The 18,080-nt window shown below is 38.8% G+C and overlaps 1 protein-coding gene across 1 annotated transcript in view; it reads left to right on the plus strand.

Moving 5' to 3' along the window:
- Positions 1–18,076, plus strand: part of LOC142702584 (SAM and SH3 domain-containing protein 1-like) — a gene marked incomplete at its 3' end in the record, with an annotated part of 41,310 nt that extends 23,234 nt beyond the window's left edge. Inside the window, exons 10-11 of the mRNA XM_075848179.1 lie at positions 15,572–16,524; positions 18,059–18,076. Coding sequence (XP_075704294.1) covers positions 15,572–16,524; positions 18,059–18,076 — 971 coding nt within the window. The remainder of the gene's footprint in view (positions 1–15,571; positions 16,525–18,058) is intronic.
- Between the last annotated feature and the right edge of the window lie 4 nt (positions 18,077–18,080).

Here is an 18,080-nt window from a genome sequence, read left to right on the forward strand (position 1 = left end):
GCAAATAATACCATCTGCATCCTGCAGCTTGTGAGCCACGTCTACTGTAAATAAAGATGGCCCGGTATGCATGGGGAAATACATATATTATATGGTTTATAGATCTTATTTTACTGTCAAAGGGGGCTAAGGCTCTGTTCACATCTGCGTTGGAGGCTTTGTCAGGAGCCTCCGTCGCAAATCCGGTCAAATCCGGCAGAAAAAAATAGCGCAACATGCTGCACTATTTTTTTCCGGTAAAGCAATGGAACACCATGACAGTACCCATTCAATTCAATTTGGCGTTGGTGTCTGTTATGCAATGGATCAGGCACTTCCTTTTTTTCCATTCTGCTCTTATAACCGAGCAGAACAACGGGAGGGAAAGAGAGAGTGTGTATGAGTGTGTTTAGTGCAACTTAAAAAATATATATATTTTTACTTTTTCAGATACATCTGCTTTGTATCCTGGATACACAGCTTCTGTATCTAGCGCTGAGACCTGAATCCATCAGGTCAGCAGGGATGGGTTCAGTGATAGCGGATACTGCGTCTTTCGGACACGCAGGATCGAGCTGTTATCGATCACATCTAAGTTCATAACTTAGATGTGATCGATAACAAGTGACACGCAGGACCCGCTCTCACTGAACCCGTCAGTGCAGCCGATCAGACAGTTTCAGGTCTCAGTGCAAGATACACCTGCTGTGTATGCAGTATACAAAGCAGCTGTATCTCAAAAAGTACAAATATTTTTTAATTAATTACAAAGTTGCACCAAACACACTCATACACTGTTTTTTGTTTTGTTTTTTAAATTGTTTTCAAAGGTGTACATATCATTTAAATGTTTACACATTTAAAGATTGGAGTATTGGAGGATCCCAGCAGAGGATAGGAGGGAAACCTTTCCATCTTTCTGTGCTGGGATCATTAAAAATATGGCCATGTGAATGCTACAAAATAACAGCACTAAATGACGTCAGTGTTGATCATTATGCTCATCTATAAGCTTTATACATGAAATACTCATGTTGTAATAAGTTCCATTTTAACACAACAGAACTATTTTATATCCAGCGTTACAAAAGAGAAATTATTTTTAAAGGCAGTTATGTGGACAGTATTGTACATTGTAGATTTTAAAGCTGTAATTACAACCCATGATGTGTAAATAGAGACATATATTAGACTTGTTTTTATTATAAATGACAATGGGATGTTCACATACATTCTTTAAAATGTAATAAAAAAAATTCTGTTTGTATAACACCTCTCTGCTTGCTTCTTTGACTTTATCATGCCTGTGCATTGTTTTAACCCATTGCATTTCTAGCTGCTTATTCCATTATTCACATCACAGTGCATTGTGATTATTATATGGTGTACTGTTGCATAACATACTACCATTAATACTGTAACATATTGTATGAAATTAGAAATGATCTTTTGCATGTAATCATTTGGCATCATCTAACTTTATAACATTGATTGTAAAGATGGTGGTTAGATATTACATTTATACCTATCAGAATCACTAACTAAGAGCAAGAAAGTCAAACTCTGCTGTTACCCTGCAAAACATCAGCAGAATATAGGCAGCTGTTTACATAGTCATAAAACATGCATAAAAACATTATTGTAAGTGTTGCCCATAGCATCCAATTAGATTTTTCTTTTTTTCAAGGCCGGATATGAAATATAAGAAGTGATCTAATTGCTTGCTATTTGCCACGCTGGTACAACAGCTCTTATGCATGAGGGTACTCGTGTCTGCTGATTGGTGGACACAGGAGCTGCAGGGAAATTGATTTCTATATAGTCTTATATTTGGGGTTTCTTACCTTATTGTCCAGGAATCTCCTGAAATATGGGAGATCTCCTGGCATAACAGGCGTGTCTGTTGTAAATGCTTCTGGCAGCTGCCACCAGGGGAATCTTACTGCATGTGTATTTTTATTGCTGCAATTGACTTCAATGAAAGCAGTAAGATCCCCCTAGTGGTGACTGCAGGCACGCACAATTTTATCTTTTATTTCTAAAGCTGTGTGAAGGGAAACCTCAGTTTGCAGGAATCTATGAAACAGTATTTGTTCTAGGGATAAGAACAGCCACCAAGCAACAGCTAATGGGTGTAGGCGACGGTCAGGAAGAGTGAAACGCAGAAGCGTCGCAAGGCGCCTGCAGTAATGTGTTTCCCTTTCGAGGCATCTCTCGCATTACGGTGGGAGCTGCTTCAGAATATTTCACGGAAGGCATGGTGGCTAAACTAATCCAATAAGGTAGTAATATTGACGAGGACGACGGCTAAAGAAAACTGAACACAGAGATCAGATTTTCTCAATTGATTAATTGGGACAAGGGGACGTCCCCCACCCGACAACCCAAATCTGTATACAAGCATGTATAACTGTAGACATATTGTCAACCGTCTCCTTTTTTTTTTTTTTTTTTTTAAATTAATTTCTTATAATGTTAAGGTGCAGACTTCCATTAGGCCTAACTAGACAAACTTTGTAATGCTCCTCACCTTCGCCTATTTTTTGGGTTCAGCTATTGGCTGTGTCACTTGTCTCTGATTCTTTGGTAGCCCTATGAGACAAATAAAACAATATCCGTTCATGTTTCTACCAACAGGAATGACAAAGTAGGGTTGCTGTTGCAAGGTGGTTTCCCTTACCCATAGAACAAAGGAGGTAGGAAGTCTTGATGTAATGAAAAGATTAGAAAACCCTTCTCTGTGTGGTGCTAACAAATCCAAGTAATACCCTAAGGTTTGTACAAAACACAGTGATGGATTTTCCACATCCCTTAGTACCCAAGCTCAATAGGGGATCAATCAAAATAGGCTGTCTTGGTTCTACCCTTCAAGACCAAATGAACCCTGCCTGGGCTTTGCTGGCAATGGTTCCTGAATGTGAATTAGGGAAAGTTCTAGCAGCCATGGCAAGAGATAGGCATTCCAATTTACTACCTAGCATTCTTACCGGATAATTTGCATCCACTTCTGTGCTTAGACATAGCAGTAGTTGCTCCACATCCCATGTCGTGGAGAACTTCTGTGTGAAAGGATGTGCAGCTGCCGCTCCTTTCAGTAACCTTAGATAAATATTGTTTTTTTTGTAAAATTTTGGTATAAAGAGGTTTAAAGCTGAACTTACTGTAGAGACTTAATTGTGGCAGAAGCCATACCGGCTTGGAATTTTTGGCTTAAAAACTCTGCATTCAGCTCTGAGAGGTGCCTCAAAATGTGACAGTTCTTGAATTCAAAATGAAAACTTCATATGTATTACTGTACGTTTCTAGGTGTCAGAATAGTTTGTTAAGTCATTTGTGTGTTCAAATCGGCATGGGAGTGAGAACAGCTGACTACAGTGGCGATCCACATTAATTGTGGAAGCTAAAGGAAAAGATCCTAAGAGCCCTGAAAACAGTCGTCTGTGAAGCCCAGGGGAAGCTTCTGTCCCTTGATCATGGTATGTGACAATAGGCACCATCGTTTCAAGGGCCAGACTGGATAAAAAAATGACCAGTGGGTCCATCTGTTCCTCCAAGATTTTCCACAGGACCTGTGACATCACAACTGGTGGAGATAATGCATATAGGTTCTTCAGCTGGTTCCACAGAAAGGATCGAGAGTCTATGTACCCTGCAACCTTGTTCTGGCCACAAACATGGATGTTTGGGCTGTTGTTGAGGAAAACCGATCTATCTCCCTTCTCCCGCAGACTTGATCTATATTTGCAAAGAGACAGCGCTTGAGAGCCACCATAGAAATATACATCATGGATGCATGTAGCAGCCAACAATGTTTGAGAGTGATAGAGATTGCGTGAAACACATATTTTAGGTCTACCTTTATTAGAAACATGTCCCTTCCTATTAGAAACCGTAAGTCTGCAATGCTCTACATTCAGAATCATTATGTTTTAGAAGGGCATTCAAGAATTTTACGTTCAGAACTGTTCTTACTGACCCATCTGACTTTAGAACAGGAAAGATGTGGCTTATTCAGCTCTTTTCTCCCTCTATTGCCGGAGCATCGCCTTTGTATGAAAGCAAGGTGGTGTCTTGTTGTAAACTGAACTTTTTTTTTAAGAAAGAGACAAAATGTTACTTATAATGTTTAGGACCCAACAGTCTATGTTTTAAGTGTTGGGAAGGAATTGGTAACTGGAATGTCACCTAAACATGGCCTTTTGGAGGGACCATGCCTGAATGACGACCCTCGGTCCAGGTTGGAGATTTTTTTGATGGTTTGGTCAACTAGATCGTTTGGGGAAACCAACCCTGTAATAGATATGAAAATGATAGAAACTTTTGCTAAATACTCTGGATTAATTATAAGTTGGCAAAAATCTGTTCTCTTTCTGGTCGACTCTGGCGGACACACTAGTGATGTTCCTCTTAGAGTTATTGATTCTGATTCCTCTTTTAGGTATCTGGGAGTGATGGTGTCCAGAAATGTACAGGAATATTTATCTTTAAATGTTACTCCTATGATTAAAATATGGAAAAAGCTGCCAATTTCAATGTCTTCCGGATTGGCATTGGTAAAAATGGGAATACTCCCACAGTTTAATTGTATTTTTATCAAATAACCCTGCCTGGATAACGTTAAAAGTATTTAAGATTGTAGATAAATTAATCATAGATCTTATTCGGCAGGGTAAAAAGTCTAGAATAGCTCTTATTCACTTATAACAACCAAGAGAGAGAGGGGGTTTTTCTATTTTTTGGCTTCACAATTGAAATATTAGCTTGATTCGGAATTAAATCCTGTCAATAGTTTTTTAGTTGACCAGGTCCATTGCTCTATAGATATGAATATAATTATTATTATTCAAATATGAATATAATTGAATTATTGGAAGCGGGTCTCTTAACGTTTGGTACCTTTAATCACTTGCCCACGTATTACATGCAACAAAAAGTATGGAAAACTGTGAAACTTATATGTAGAATTGAGGGATATACAAGATTTACACCTTCATGGCATAACATACAATTTTAAACATTTGTTCTCTGAAGATGGGATGAAATTCGGGTGTAAGAAGGTTATATATAGAGTTGTCCAGGTCATGGAGTCAGAAGGTATAAAATCCTTTCAGAATTTACAATTAGAATATAATCTTTCTAGTAGTTCTATGTTCATATATTTCCAATTAAGACTCGCTATAAATGCTCAATCAAAAGAAAATATTTTCACACTGCAAAAATTTGATATTTTGGAGTGCCTCATGGACATGGTGGAAAAAGTAAAAAGGAGAAGGTCCCATCTAAAATATATAAGATGCAAGTAGATCATCACTCTATAGATCACTGCTTTGTTTCCCGTGAAAACTGGCAAAAAGATATTGGATCTATCTCACAAACTGAATGGCATAGAGTATTGGCTAATTGTTTAAACATCACTTTTAATGCGTCTTGGAATCTTTCACACAGGTTCACAATACACAGATTACACCCAACACCATCTTTTGATTTAATATTAAAAGAAGACGTACAGATAAATGTCCAAAATGATTTGACAACAATGCCATATGCTTTGGAAATGTCCAAAAATTTATATGTACTGGAAGGAAGTGGTCGATAAGTTACAAGGTGTATATAAGTTGGACATCTGGATATCTCCAGTCTTGTGTTTACTTGGTGATAGCTATGAATTGAGGACCTTTGTTCATAAAAATAAATCTATCACTAAGGCCCTCCTTGTGGCAAAAACTTTTATTTTACGACTTTGGTTGTCAAGTAATATTCCATCATATGTAATATGGAAAAATGTTCTTAATCTTATGATATTTAGAGAGAGGTGGATATATTATAAGACAAATCAGCAGGCTAATTTTTTTGCTGGATGGAATCCCTGGTTACAATCTCTAACTAAGAACGAATACAGGACAATAATGGTTTAATGTGTACATTTTGATACTGGTTTTGACCTGGAAGGTCCAAGGTCTTATTGATATACTGAAAATATTAGCAGTTTTTAACCTAATTTCTTTCCACCTTTCTGCAATAATTCGCCTGCAAGAAATACATCTGGCATCATGATACATCGGGTTGTGAAATAATGGGTTGGCTAGAGTTTTGGATTCTAATTTTTCTAGAGATGTATGTATCCTAATTAATAAAAACGTATCATTTGAATTATATTCATAGTCAATGGATAAGGTGGGCCGCTACGTATTTCTACGTGGGAGAGTGTGTGGAACGGTTATGATAATAGCTAATATATACATCCCTCCCCCATACAACCCGGAAGCTTTATATAAGCTATATCAGGGGTCTCAAACTCGGCCGGGTAAGTGGGCCACATATAGAAAAATTAGAAGTTGACGGGCCGCATTTCAACAATCCAGTTTTCCCAGTTTGTGTCGCTAAATGCAGTCCGGCGGCTCAGTTGGCAGCGTTCGGCAGACCCACAAATGTCAAGCTTGGGCAGCCCCTTTTAAGATAGTGCCACAGAGCCCTCTGTAGATCCTGCCACAGTGCCCTCTGTAGATCCTGCCACAGTGCCTTCTGTAGATACTGCCACAGTTCCCTCTGTAGATACTGCCACAGTGCCCTTGGTAGATAATGCCACAATACCCTCTGTAGATAATGCCACACACCCCTAGATAATACCGGTGTCCTCTGTAGATACTGCCACACACCCACCCATAGATAATGCCACAGTGCCCTCCGTAGATAATGCCACAGTGCCCTCTGTAGATAATGCCACAGTGCCCTCTGTAGATAATGCCACTCTGCCCTCTATAGATGCTGCCACAGTGCCCTCTGTAGATGCTGCCACAGTGCCCTCTGTAGATGCTGCCACTGTGCCCTCTGTAGATGCTACCACAGTGCCATATATGGACAGTGATGTCCGGGGCTTGCCCAGAGCTGGAGTCCCAGAGCAGAGCCGATACTAGCGCTCTGCCTGGGAATCCGCTTTGGGGAAGCCCCTGACAACACTGTCCATATGTGGACAGCGATGTTAGGGAATACCACAGAGTCCCGGAGCAGAGCCCATACTAGCGCTCTGTCCGGGACTCCGCTCTGGGGAAAATCCTGACAGCATTGTCCATATGTGGACAGCAATGTCAGGGAATTCCCCAGAGTTCCGGAGCAGAGCCGATACTAGTGGCTCTGTGTCCCGCGGGCCGCAGATGACAGCCTCCAGAGCCGCATGCGGCCTTCGGACTGCGTGCTTGAGACCCCTGAGCTATATGAATATTGGTGTGCGAAAAACTTCTGTATTATTGGCAGTAGTAGATTAAAATACTGTCATTGACCCTTAATTGGTTAGATGGTATTCTATAGACTTATACATGTATTTTGGTGGGATGACGTATGGAGAGTATATAATCGTCCAATTAAACAATATCTTTGCTATTTAAAATCTTATAACACATTTTCCCGTTTAGATATGGCTCTAGTCAATAACACCCATATGCGAATGATTCAAAAAGTAGAATATGCAACTAGGGGGATCTTAGATCATTCACCTTTTAGTTGTTAAATTTTGTCATATTTAACGGGAATTTTCTAGAAGCTTTAGGATACATTGGAGCTCAAGGAACTCTCTTTTATAAATATCAATGCTGCAAGCATAGTTCCTCTTTGAAGCATCTTAGAGTGATGGTTTCAGAAATGTGTAGGATTATTTTTTTTTTCTAAAATGTATCCTTCTGATATATAAGCTAAGGTTTTGATAATAGGTTCAAAAATATGTTTGTATTGGAACAAAGTGATTGAAAAGTTAAAAGTTATACACAAGTTGGATATCCTGATGTCTCCGGTCCTACTATTTAGATTCGGTGATAGTTATGTATTGAGGACCTTTGTGTATAAAAAGAAATCTACTTCTAATGCCTTGTTAGTGGCAAAAATTTTGACTATGACTTTGGTTGTCAAATAATATTCTGTCGGATGTAACCTGGAAATAACTGCTTAAACTAGCAGTTTTTTTGAGTTTTTTCTGTCCATGGTTCAATGGTTATAACCTCTGAGGACGAAGACAGGACTATAATGAGTTTTTTTGTATTTCTGTTATTTTTCTCTCCTCTTCAGTACTCCTCTACTTCTGGGGTGGGTGGGTAATATAAATATGTAATGTTATTTTTATTTTTGTAATCATATATAAATTGAGAATAAAATGAAAAAAACAAACCCTGTAATAGATAGGAGTTCCTTATTAATCTCTGAAGATATTAGAGCCTAGATATCTGGGATAGCTAGATATCTATAGAGCCTGGATATCTGAGAACTGGGATAAAGTTCCAAAGCACTAAGTCATCTTCATTAACAATGGAGGATCAAAATGCAGGTTATGCAAATTCTCTAACCTTGGATGACTCCGAGATAGCCCGTCTCTAACATAAAAGTTTTGAAGAGGGAGCTCTGCTAACTAAACCCACTCTGAGCATCTGGAGCTCACTCTAGCAGCCTCTCTCAGAGGACGCAGAGTCCCAGTCCACCTCAGAGAGGGACTCTAAAAAAGACTAAGCCAAAAGAACATGAGGCAAGCGCCTCTTGCTTTCGTCTGGAGGCAAACGCCTCTTCATATAATACCACTTTAAATATGCTTTAAAACAGATAAATAATACAGGAAAGTCAAAATAGTTACCTACCAAGCCGGGATTATAAGAATTTTTTGTTTCGAAAAATAAGTTTTCACCTTGGCAGACAAAAAAATATATCTACACATTTCTTTCTTTACCAAAGAATAAAATCTACAACAATTTATTATAGTATCTGCTAATTAGCCACAATATATATAGTGTAACAACAACCTACTGCAAGTAAGAATAGCAAAAACATATGCAAAATGCAGATTTCTCTAGCAGTAGTATTTGCATAATTCCTTCTTTGGTCTCCAGATTTATTAGCGCTTTGTACATTAAAATAATTTAGCATTTTGAAATAGGTTTTACAGTTTAATAAACTGAATACGAATATCAAAGAAGACAAAACCCCTCTGTCCTTACAAGGTACTTCCAGCCAGAAGCAGAGTTATTTCATCGTCTTTACTTGTTTTGAAGATGAAAGAAGCAGAATGGTTTTCACTTAAAAGAAAGTTTTCTAAAAAGCGATAGTATCTATTACAAAAAAATTCCTAGAAAAGAAGTATTACAGTTTGATCTAATTTCTCATGAGTGTTCCTATACATATAAAAAAAACAACACGTGAGCCTATGAAAGAAAGGGAAGGCATTTGTGTACACAACTGCAATCTTCTCTTATGATCTTATTGATCTTATTAGTCTAAATTACATTTAGGCTCAGTATTAAACATGTGACATGTAATAACCAAAGTAAAGCATGTACTTTCTTTGAAAGCAAAGCCCTATACTACAAAAGCCATGATTCCATGTATTGGACTGATAATAGTAACAAGCCTGAACCAGCTATATGCAGGGCTGGATACCTGAAAATGGAGTTGCTTATAAAGGTGGTGAGCAACACAGGACTATGGAGGATGCAGAAACTACATTGGCACTATTTAAGGGGCCACTGTTATTTTGGCACATAGGCTCATATTATGGTCGCACGTTGTGCACTGGCATTATTTTATGGTATGGCACTATGATGTAGTTAATGTATAGGACTTTTATTTATGTAATACATGGCAATAAGTAGATATTGTTCGGGAATTGTACTAACATTTGCCTTCCCTTACATAACGGGACGTTGATGTGATACTTCAGCTCCTGCACAGACGCATAGGTGAGGCCAGGAATAGTTTGGGCAGGATTCTATTACATGACTGAAATCAATTACCTATCCAATAATGCGATCGTGACCGTCTCTTCTTCCTGTACACTTGTTTACACACAGTGCTAGTATAGGACAGTGAGAAATTGGGGTATAATTGAAACCACAAGTATATTAGTAAGGCTCAGTATCTGTGTTGTGGCAGCATTCACATGTGGCTTTTGTGTTGCGTTTTTTTTTTTTAATTACAAGATAACACTCAATGGATAATCTTCACCATCAACTAAAATATTTTGCTATAATTAAAAAGAAATTCAACAATAATGGCATATATAAATAATGCCTTACAATAAATTGCTGCTTTGGGACATAGTGGGAATACTGTGATGATTGGAGAATTTTCTTTTTTTTAAAGTTAGTGGGTCAGAGTCAAAAGAAGTATGTATTTATTTATTTGTATTTTTAAATTTGCAGAGCCAATATTCTGTTAGCCACATAAATAAAAATCTGACCACTGTGTTTCCTCTCTAAGATAGGGTCAGCTTAAGCAGCTCTTGATTGTGGGATTCCCCCCCCCCCCTCAAACATTACAACCTTTTTTTGTTAAAGAGTTAGTGTATACGTGATTGCACATTGTTTTAATTTTTTCTGAAGTCAGGAAATATTATAATTTATAACATTTCCATGTGCTGGTCACTAGATGGAGCAACTCCCAAAATTGCAGCATTGGCATGTGGTAAAGCAACCACATTGCTTTATGCTGCAAAATTTGAGAAAACACACTCGCTCTAGTGAGCTCACAGAATCCCCCCTCCCTTATCCTGGCTAGTGCCAGGAGAAAGGAGGGGATTGAACGGTCCTACACTGTGTGTCGCCATTTTTTGAGCTAACACACAGTGTAGTAGGTTTACATACAGTAGTAATCACACAGTAAAGCACGAACAAACACAGACATAACTTACCTGCTCCTGCCGCCGCCGCTCCCTCCGGTCCGTCTGCTCCCTCCGCTCCAAGTGCTTGCATTAGAACACAAGTCCGGAAGCCGTGACCGGAAGTAGTAATTTTACTGTCTGGCCGCGGCTTCCGGTCCACAAGAAAATGGCGCCAGACGTCGCTCAGCCAAAGACCTTCCATAGCGTACGCTATAGTGGATGGAACGGCTCCCGTTCGCATTCTCTATGGGGATGTGTGTCCCGTATTCCATCACTATATGTGTCGTTAATCGACACACACAGAGATGGAAAAAAAATGGCAGCCCCCATAGAGAAGTAAAAGAAATAAAAACGGAAAAAGTACAACACAACAACAGAAATAAATAAAATGTATTTAAATATCAAACTAAAACCAATAACATATAAAAAAATAAAAATCCGCGACACTCGTCCTTTAAACTAATGATAACAGACTATTTGATAGAACTTCCCATCAAATGCAGAGCTTGTTGGGAATGTCAATATTCGTGAAAACCTTGGTAACAGTGATCACAATATAGTTACATTTTACCTATACTGTAAAAAACAAACACAGGCTGGGAGGGCAAAAACACTTAATTTTAAGAAGGCCAATTTCCCCAGAGTGAGGGCTGCAATTCAGGACATAGACTGGGAAGAACTAATGTCAAATAATGGCACAAATGATAAATGGGAGATTTTCAAATCTACTTTGGGTAATTCTACTACAAAATGTATTCCTATAGGTAACAAGTATGAAAGACTAAAATTAAACCCCACATGGCTTACACCTCCTGTAAAAAGGGCAATACATGACAAAAAAAGGGCATTTAAAAAAATACAAAATCTGAGGGTACATCTGTAGCCTTTTTAAATTATAAAGAGCGTAATAAAATCTGTAAAAATTTTATAAAATTAGCAAAAACACAAAATGAAAGACAGGTGGCCAAGGATGGTAAAACATATCCCAAAAAATTCTTCTAGTATATAAATGCAAAAAAGCCAAGGTCTGAACATGTAGGACCCTTAGATAGTGGTAATGGGGAGTTGGTCACAGGGGATCAAGAGAAGGCAGAGTTACTAAATGGGTTCTTCAGCTCTGTATATTCAGCAGAAGAAAGAGCGGCTGATATAGCCGCTGTCAGTGCTGTTAATATATCAGTTTATATACTGAATTGGATGAATGTACATGCAAATCTTATTTTACGCTGATTTTCCTAAATAGTCGATGCAAATGACAGTCAGTATAATCTTCAAGCCATCAACCGTTGGAGTATAATGCGAATTTTATTGAACAAATCTCCTAATGATAACAGATTTTTTTTTTTAGAAGTAAAAAACTCAAAATGCACTGTTTCCAATTATTATGCACAACAGAGATCAAAACATTTTAAAGGTTGTAAAGAGAACTAAAATGGTAATTTGTTGAATTTGCAGCATCAGGAGGTCATATTTACAGAAATCAAAAGCTCTTTCAATCAAAAAAAAAACTTAACATGCCAAGTTACATGTTAACATAGGACCCCTTCTTTGATATCACCTTCACAATTCTTGCATCCATTGAATTTGTGAGTATTTAGACAGTTTCTGCTTGAATATCTTTGCAGGATGTCAGAATAACCTCCCCGAGCGTCTGTTTTGATGTGAACTGCCTCCCACCCTCATAGATATTTTGCTTGAGGATGCTCCAAAGGTTCTCAATAGGGTTGAGGTCAGGGGAACATGGGGGCCACACCATGAGTTTCTCTCATTTTATGCCCATAGCAGCCAATGACACAGAGGTATTCTTTGCAGCATGAGATGGTGCATTGTCATGCATGAAGATAATTTTGCTATGGAAGGCACGGTTCTTCTTTTTGTACCACAGAAGAAAGTGGTCAGTCATAAACTCGACGTACTTTGCAGAGGTCATTTTCACACCGTCAAGGATCCTAAAGGGGCCTACCAGCTCTCTCCCCATGATTCCAGCCCAAAACATGACTTCACCATCTCCTTGCTGACGTTGCAGCCTTGTTGGGACATGGTGGCCATTCACCAACTATCCACTACTCCATCCATCTGGACCATCCATGGTTGCACGGCACTCATCAGTAAACAACACGGTTTGAAAATTAGTCTTCATGTATTTCTGAGCCCACTGCAACCGTTTCTGCTTGTGAGCATTGTTTAGGGGTGGCCGAATAATAGCTTTATGCACACTTGCAAACCTCTGGAGGATCCTACACCTTGAGGTTTGCGGGACTCCAGAGGCACCAGCAGCTTCAAATACCTGTTTGCTGCTTTGCAATGGCATTTTAGCTGCTGCTCTCCTAATCCTATTAATTTGACAAAAAGTCTCACAGGACACACAAATATCTGGGTGGGAAACAAAAGTCTCAACCAACCACTAAGGTTATTAGAGATAAGGACTTCAACAATAGAATATACGAACTAGAGAACAACAGAGTCCATAATTATCAAGTATGAAAAATAGAAAATCTTTATTAGTAACAAAAAAACAGAGAATCTAAAACAAGTCTGTATCTGGATCACCAATATACATGTACATTGGGGCGCTACCTTACACTCTGGGTCACGCTACTACTCTTTTAAGCATGGGTAAGTGTACTAGTTAGGGTCTGTCAGGTCCTATACATATTCACTGCACCAGTCACTTCAAGTATGTGTAAGCTCTCATACTGAGCTTCTTACTCCTTTTTTGTGTTCTCCTGACCTATGCCTATTTGTGTAGATATATCCCAGGTTGGAGATAACATCTATTTTGACCTCTCATGCTATATACATTGCCTGTACATATCTCTGATTAATGTACATGTATATTGGTGATCCAGATACAGACTTGTTTTAGATTCTCTGTTTTTTTGTTACTAATAAAGATTTTGAATAAAATAAATGTGCACAAGGCCCTGGGACCAGATGGGTTACACCCTAGAGTTCTTAAGGAGCTTAGTTCAGTTATTTCTGTCCCCCTCTTCATAATATTTAGAGAGTCTCTAGTGACTGGTATAGTGCCAAGGGACTGGTGCAGGGCAAATGTGGTGCCTAAGGGCCTTAGGTCTTCCCCGGGAAATTATAGACCAGTAAGCTTAACATCCATTGTGGGGAAAATGTTTGAGGGGCTATTGAGGGACTATATACAGGATTATGTGACAAAAAAAATAGTATTATAAGTGACAGCCAGCATGGTTTTACGAAGGACAGAAGTTGTCAAACTAACCTGATTTGTTTTTATGAAGAGGTGAGCAGAAGCCTAGACAGAGGGGCCGCTGTGGATATAGTGTTTTTGGACTTTGCAAAGGCATTTGACACTGTCCCTCATAGACGTCTAATGGGTAAATTAAGGACTATAGGTTTAGATAGTATAGTTTGTAGTTGGATTGAGAATTGGCTCAAGGACCATATCCAGAGAGTTGTGGTCAATGATTCCTACTCTGAATGGTCCTCGGTAATAAGTGGTGTACCCAGGGTTCAGTGCTGGGATCACTATTATTCAACTTATTTATAAATGATATAGAGGATGGGATTAATAGCACTATTTCTATTTTTGCAGATGACACCAAGCTATGTAATATAGTTCAGTCTATGGAAGATGTTCGTGAATTGCAAGCGGATCTAAACAAACTGAGTGTTTGGGCGTCCTTGGCAAATGAAGTTTAATGTAGATAAATGTAAAGATGTGCATCTGGGTACGAACAACCTGCATTCATCATATGTCCTAGGGGCGGGGGGCTACACTGGGGGAGTCACTTGTTGAGAAGGATCTGGGTGTACTTGTAACTCATAAACGAAATAACAGCATGCAATGTCAATCAGCTGCTTCAAAGGCCAGCAAGATATTATCGTGTATTAAAAGAGGCATGGACTTGCGGGACAGGGATGTAATATTACCACTTTACAAAGCATTAGTGAGGCCTCATCTAGAATATGCAGTTCAGTTCTGGACTCCAGTTCATAGAAAGGATGCCCTGGAGTTGGAAAAAATACAAAGAAGAGCAACGAAGCTAATAAGGGGCATGGAGAATCTAAGTTATGAGGAAAGATTAAAAGCATTAAACCTATTTAGCCTTGTAAAGAGACGACTAAGGGGGGACATGATTAACTTATATAAATATATGAATGGCACATACAAAAAATATGGTGAAATCCTGTTCCATGTAAACCCCCCTCAAAAAACAAGGGGGCACTCCCTCCGTCTGGAGAAAAAAAGGTTCAATCTGCAGAGGCGACAAGCCTTCTTTACTGTGAAAACAGTGAATCTATGGAATAGCCTACCGCAGGAGCTGGTCACAGCAGGGACAGTAGATGGCTTTAAAAAAGGCTTAGATAATTTCCTTGAACAAAAAAATATTAGCTCCTATGTGTAGAAATTTCTACCTTCCCTTTTCCTATCCCTTGGTTGAACTTGATGGACATGTGTCTTTTTTCAGCCGTACTAACTATGTAACTATGATGTAAGATTCTGTATGTCGATCACCAAATATTTGCATTGTTTTTTTTATCAAAATAATATTTCATTAGCTACACTAGAATGTTGTGCTATATTGTACAACAAAACGTCGGACACCATGACAAAAACCTAACGGAAACCATTAACGTCAATTTGTTCTGTCGGGAGCCGTCAATGCTTCCGTTTTTCTCATTCTCCTATAACAGAGCAGAGCAAGGAAAAAAATTAATACAGATCTAAACTTAGCCTAAGGTGGTTATCTATCTTATGTTACGGTACTTTTCAGTGATGGCTTAATACAGATATAATACTTAAACTTTAAAGCAAGTAAAAAGCGATGAAGTGATATTCGATATTCAAGTTTTCTGACCACTCAGAATTGTGTAAGAATTTTACAGGTCGTAATAGAAGGGGAAATGGTGCATGCCAAGATTTTATAAACGTATTTAAATAAATGAAAGCTTAATGCCATGTTCCATAATTTGTTTTATCTTTAGGTAAAAGTCAAGTGACCTCACCAATCCCTCCCGAGTCTTCCTCTCATCAGCTCATAGACTATCCAGCCATAAGTCTGAACATGAGCAAAGATATCAAGTATGGAGATAGTGAAAAGGTTGTGCCAGACCAAATCTATGCTACTTGTGCAAAGCCATCTGGTGTCACAGGGTCCATGAAGAACCGGAGAAGTTTGCCAGTTGCAGTTTGTACAAGCTGTGTTCTAGATGGGAGCAAATCTCTCAAGATCTGGCCAAGATCACACTCAATGGATAATCTTCAACAAGAAGGAAATGGCGTCCAGGGTGTTAATAAAACATTAAGTGTCTTTTCACCCGATGAAGGAAAGGAATTACGCGAGGGTTTAATTGAGGAACAAACTGGAGATATACTCGATAGAATATCTTATAATGTTGATGCAGCGACAAAGGAGCACACTACTGATCCAGTTCAAAGCACAAGGATATCTAACTCGCAAACTAATAAAAAAGACCATATATTTCAAAGTTCAATATACTTTTCCCAAGTACCTGGGAACAAGATACCTATATCTTCTGCAGAAACCAGGGTACTAGTAAAAAACCCTTCACAGCCCCCTCCAGTCCCTGCCAAAAAAAGTAGAGAGCGGTTTGCAAATGGACTCTTTCACCCACCTCTCAGTGCCACTTCATCCAATGCAGAAGGATCTTCTCTTCCTGCTACAAAACCAGGACACTTGAGTCCAATTACCTGCTCTATAATTTCTACACAAGAGTGCAATATACCAACCTCTTCCCAACCACCTTGGCTACCCAGTTCCACAGAGACTGTAAGTGTTCCACAGCATGCGGTTAAACTGGGTCCTGTGGCTGCAAGAAAAATTGCTTGTGTCCGAGGGATGGATCAGGAAGTATTTATAGAAAACAAGTTACTAGCTGAGGAAATTGACCTCACGGAGGAACCATATTCAGATAAGGTAAACAAATGAACAAGGGAATATTTTGTCAGAAAATGAGTTTTTCTTTCAAATATAATCTGTTTTTTATTATGGACATCTTTTTTTTTTTTTTTTCAAAACACTGGTGTTCATTATATGTGACTTTCCACATAAAAAAAAATCTTGAAATATTACAGTTTTCACACTGGCCACCAGAGCAGTCACAATAAGCTGACATTTCCTGTACTTTGTAGCTCACTTGTCAGCTTTGCTGTAAATACAGACACAGGAAGAGGAGAATGATCTCATTATCATTAGGCCAGATATTGACAGCTCTGTTGTAATACTAGAAGACTAGATAAGGTAAGATAGCAGCAGATCTTGAAAATTAAGGGGCCGCTGCACTCTGTAGAGTGCCATGGCACTTCGAGCCTTATCAGTTAAGTGGCAGGGACTCTAGTTGGTCTTGAATCAATTACATGTTAATGACGTATGCTTGTTACATGCCATCACTCACTATAAGTACAGAACTCCTTAAAGCTAATCCTTCCTGTAAATTTTTTTAGTTTTTTCTATTCCATGAAATTCTTTTATCAATTATTTGACACTGGAGCAAGTAGTAATGTTCTAGTGGAACAGAACGATGATGAAAAAGTATTTGAATTTCTGAGTAAATTGTGTATAGTCTTCTTGTCTATCAGATTTTGCCTTGACATTAGCTGACTAACTTGGAATTTTCAGCAGAATTGGGTGACAATCCTGATCTCTATTGGTGCTATCAATCTAAATGTGCATTCTTAGAAAATAGGAAAATCAGTAATCGTACATTTGCATAAGCCAGGCCATGGAGTAATTGTTATGGTTAACACAAATCCCACTCTCTCCAACCCGTGCATGATACAAATGTAGTATCTGATTGTGTCATTTGACAAATTCTGACACTCTAGGTACTCTTCCCTCTATGCGATGCACTCTGGAAATGACATAGTTAAAAATCCCACATCCTGCAGACAGGTAGAGCTGTTAGGGCTAGTTCACACATAGTTTTCTGGCTCTGATTTTGACGTGGAAAGCGCGCCAAAAACTGGCTGAAATCTAAGGCGTTTTTTTCCCACGAGCGGAAAAGAATGCTTGCGGGGAAAAAAAAGCGTCATGCTCTTTATTCCCGTATTTCGATCTCTGAACTCCCATTGACATCAATGGGAGGTAGAGAAAGCTGTTTTTGTTGCGTTTTTTGCCCACGGCGCTCAATAGTTGCGGCTAAAAAAAAAACGCCACAAAAAAAGTGTAGGCAGGTCAAAATCTGCCTCAAAATTACTGAAGGAATTTTGAGGTAGATTTTTCTGCCTGCAAAAAAACTCAGTGTGAACATACCCTGATTGTGGTTCTTTACCTCAGTAGTATGTTTTAGCTTTTCATTTTCCAGAGCGCACAGCTTAGCGGGAACACTGTCCTAGGTGATCCAATAATAAAATAATGACCAAATATATTCTGTAGATTACCATACTTCTGGCGATTATATAATAAGTGTTTATAAGGTTGGCTCAATGTAGCTCTTCTCTTCCTGTTGCAGCACGGTCGGTGTGGTATCCCAG

The sequence above is a fragment of the Rhinoderma darwinii genome, unplaced genomic scaffold (assembly GCF_050947455.1).
Source record: "Rhinoderma darwinii isolate aRhiDar2 unplaced genomic scaffold, aRhiDar2.hap1 Scaffold_2340, whole genome shotgun sequence".
NCBI lineage: Eukaryota > Metazoa > Chordata > Amphibia > Anura > Rhinodermatidae > Rhinoderma > Rhinoderma darwinii.